The sequence below is a fragment of the Trichoplax adhaerens genome, genomic scaffold, assembly GCF_000150275.1.
Source record: "Trichoplax adhaerens TRIADscaffold_283 genomic scaffold, whole genome shotgun sequence".
NCBI classification, from domain to species: Eukaryota; Metazoa; Placozoa; class Uniplacotomia; order Trichoplacea; family Trichoplacidae; genus Trichoplax; species Trichoplax adhaerens.
This window is the reverse complement of record NW_002061192.1, coordinates 1-2,987: the sequence shown is the minus strand read 5'-3', so window position 1 is coordinate 2,987 and position 2,987 is coordinate 1. Positions and strand designations below refer to the sequence as shown.

The following is a 2,987-nucleotide window of genomic DNA, read 5'->3' as shown; positions in this document are numbered from 1 at the left end:
AGAGATTCTTTCGTCAGAATATGGGCGTAGACTCTACAAAAGTCATGCCGTAATAGGGTCGAGTTGTAAGCCCTACTCATATATCAATAAAAGTATAGAATTGTATGTATAGTTTAATATGAAATAAACAAACGATAAACTTATATATTAGCTTGACACTAATCTATTATTAGGTAAGCTTTCCAATCGGATTATTAATATGGAAATCACTTCAATTGTTTCTATAATGATCATGAATTATGTATTTTGTTATTGTCTAATCCTACGCTAAGAGAGGGTAATGTAGAATTCTTAGCGCCACTTCTACTTATAATTATTATTGTCTGGGTTCGTCATACTATTATACAATTACTATGATAAACTCTATCTAAATTGATTTCATAGTATCCTTAGAAAACTATCTACATTTAAGCTAAGATATAATCATAGTTGTAGATATTTCGATCTAGCATACGATCTAGATGAATTGCATTATTTCACTCGTTATCAATGAGATCAACTGAACATTTCAGTAAGCAAAGCTATAATCGGAAGTAGTTACCTAAAGCTTATTTCATATATTATTATTATTCAAGAGAGTGTACAGCTCTCAAATCTCGATCATATTTTTCCGTTCATCAATCAAGAAGTTCCTGGTAAGTTTTAATTACTATTCTTGAAGTTATCATGGTCAAGTTAGGTGTAGAGGAAATGCCTTCTTAAAGATGACTAAAATGGCGGCACTTAAAAGCTCAATTTAATTTGATCATAAGTTTAATTAAGTAAATCTTTAAGTTATTTCAATAACTTGAATTAGATTGTGAAACTTAATTTAAACCCACTCACAATATCAGTCAAAACAGGTGGTTGTATTAATTGCTATTTCTGCTTAAATTCTATCACATTCTAATCTTATTTCAAGGTAGTTTAAATAATTGTATTCTAAAATTTTGTTTCCAGTTTCGATAATAAATTATAAACAATGTACTAAACTTCCTATTTAAACATGATTAGATCTTGATGTTACTATCCGATATTAGCTTTGTTTGTATTAAACGGTCAAGCTTCTAGAGAGAGATTGATTTGATAGCGTTGCTAGTAGATATAGAGTCTTTTAGCGTGAATAGATCTATATCATCGGGTCTTTAACTAAACCTACAGAGTTATTATTTTAAAGCCATGATACATTTACTGAACACTCTTATAATGAAGTTTATAGTCTAACTATATGAAATGTTGTAGCCGGCTTACAGTTTTATGATGCTCCCGTACTTTAATTAACACTACGTACCAAGATAGAAATAACAGCATCAGTCTATTTGATATCTCTAGAATCAGCCAAGTATACTTAGAAAATCACCGCTATAGTCTTACTTTATTGGTCTGATCGTTACCGACACTTGATTACAGTTGCTATCGAAGTAGACGTCAGATTCAAATCTACAACTCGTATGCTGTCCAGACATAAACTGATTATTTCTCATCCTCGCCTTAAGTTAACTATAATGACGCAGTTAATGCCATATTTAACTTGTAAACTTATAAACTGGTCAATTGCAGAAATAGAAAATCCTATAGATGTCATTTATCTTTAAGGTGATGGGTGTTAGATCCTAAATAATCATGTAATAGTTACTTTGATTTAAAGTTAATACGACCCCAAGTTCTTGATTTTGCCGTCATCTTAGTGGCATATTTGAGTAAACATCGAATTTGAGCCTGGCTTTTAGTTATAAATTAAATATTCCTTCGTTACGAAATAGCCTTGAATGATTATTCAGTAACGTTCTAATAAGACTGCCTACCTAATATTCTTAAATTATAGGATTAAATTCAACTTTTATAACCATTTATTACTTCGCCAGTGAAAAATTTCTGTACTTCGCTTAATATGTTCGTTACAGATTCTCGATCATACTGAATCTATTTTATTATTTGTTGACTTAATCACTCTGTCACTCATGGGTAAACTTTCGTCACACCCTAAAGCTAAATGTTTGAGAGATTTATAGAAATAGCGATGGCAAATAGCTTACCGATAGCGATCGATAATATTTCTTCTCGCCTAAATTAACTAATGAATAACTTAGAAATTGTTGATTTAATTTTACCGCTATTATATTTTATAGCATAGTTATTAATTTGGTTCGATATTATAGGTGAAAGCCTCTGTTTTTTATACCTCGCTATTAATTGGAGAAGAAACGTGTCTGGTTAATTTACGGGTTATACTCAAGTTGGCGGCTGCCACTTATGGCTACTAGTAAAGACTACATCATTGAAAGCAATTTTATAGCTGATTTTATTGTACTTAATCGAAACAGTTATCTGCACTCCAACCATGAAAGTTTTGCTTGCACTACTGCTTCTTTTAGCCTTTACAATATCTGTTGAGGTAAGTCGAATAAGTTTGGAATGACTACAAGATATTTTTGATAGGTCTGATAATATATTGTTTTTAAAATTTTTTTCTTGTTCTGTGGATAATACACGAATGGAGTGATGCTAGATTTATATCATGTAAAGTAAACTTCAGGGCTATCTGTTTTTCCTAGTCTATAAAATTATATGTAGAAAGTAGAAGTAGTACAATTATTTTTAATGTTATAATATTTCTATTGCTGTAGAATCAATCTAACAACACTATTAAAAAAATGGTAGAACGAATGTGTTCATCGCCCTATTCTATTTTATAATCTTTGTATGTATTTAGGCTAGCGCTTGTTCTGCTACTAGCCATGCTGAATTTACTTTACAATTTGATCATTACTGGAACCCGGACGAACGAAATTATAATGGAGGCAAATGTGACGATTTTTCTGCCTGTGAATATTACTTTATTATTTGTCTAAACACCCAAACTTCAACCGATCCTTGTACTATTGGTAGCTTTACAACCAAGTATTGGGAAAGGAGTCAAAATGTGTCATTTTCTATTGGTGAAGTTATGAATAGTACAAGCCAAACAAACCCTCTTAACTTTACAATCCAATCCTATACGGTAAATT

The 2,987-nt window shown here is 31.0% G+C and overlaps 1 protein-coding gene across 1 annotated transcript; it reads left to right on the top strand.

Annotated features, from left to right (window-relative positions):
• Positions 1 to 2,320: 2,320 nt before the first annotated feature.
• TRIADDRAFT_62665 (uncharacterized protein) lies at positions 2,321 to 2,980 on the top strand (the record flags this gene model as incomplete). The annotated part of the gene is made up of 2 exons (XM_002118609.1): positions 2,321 to 2,374; positions 2,693 to 2,980. Coding segments are annotated over 2 exons (342 nt in total), but the record flags the coding sequence as incomplete, so codon positions are not given.
• Positions 2,981 to 2,987: the final 7 nt, after the last annotated feature.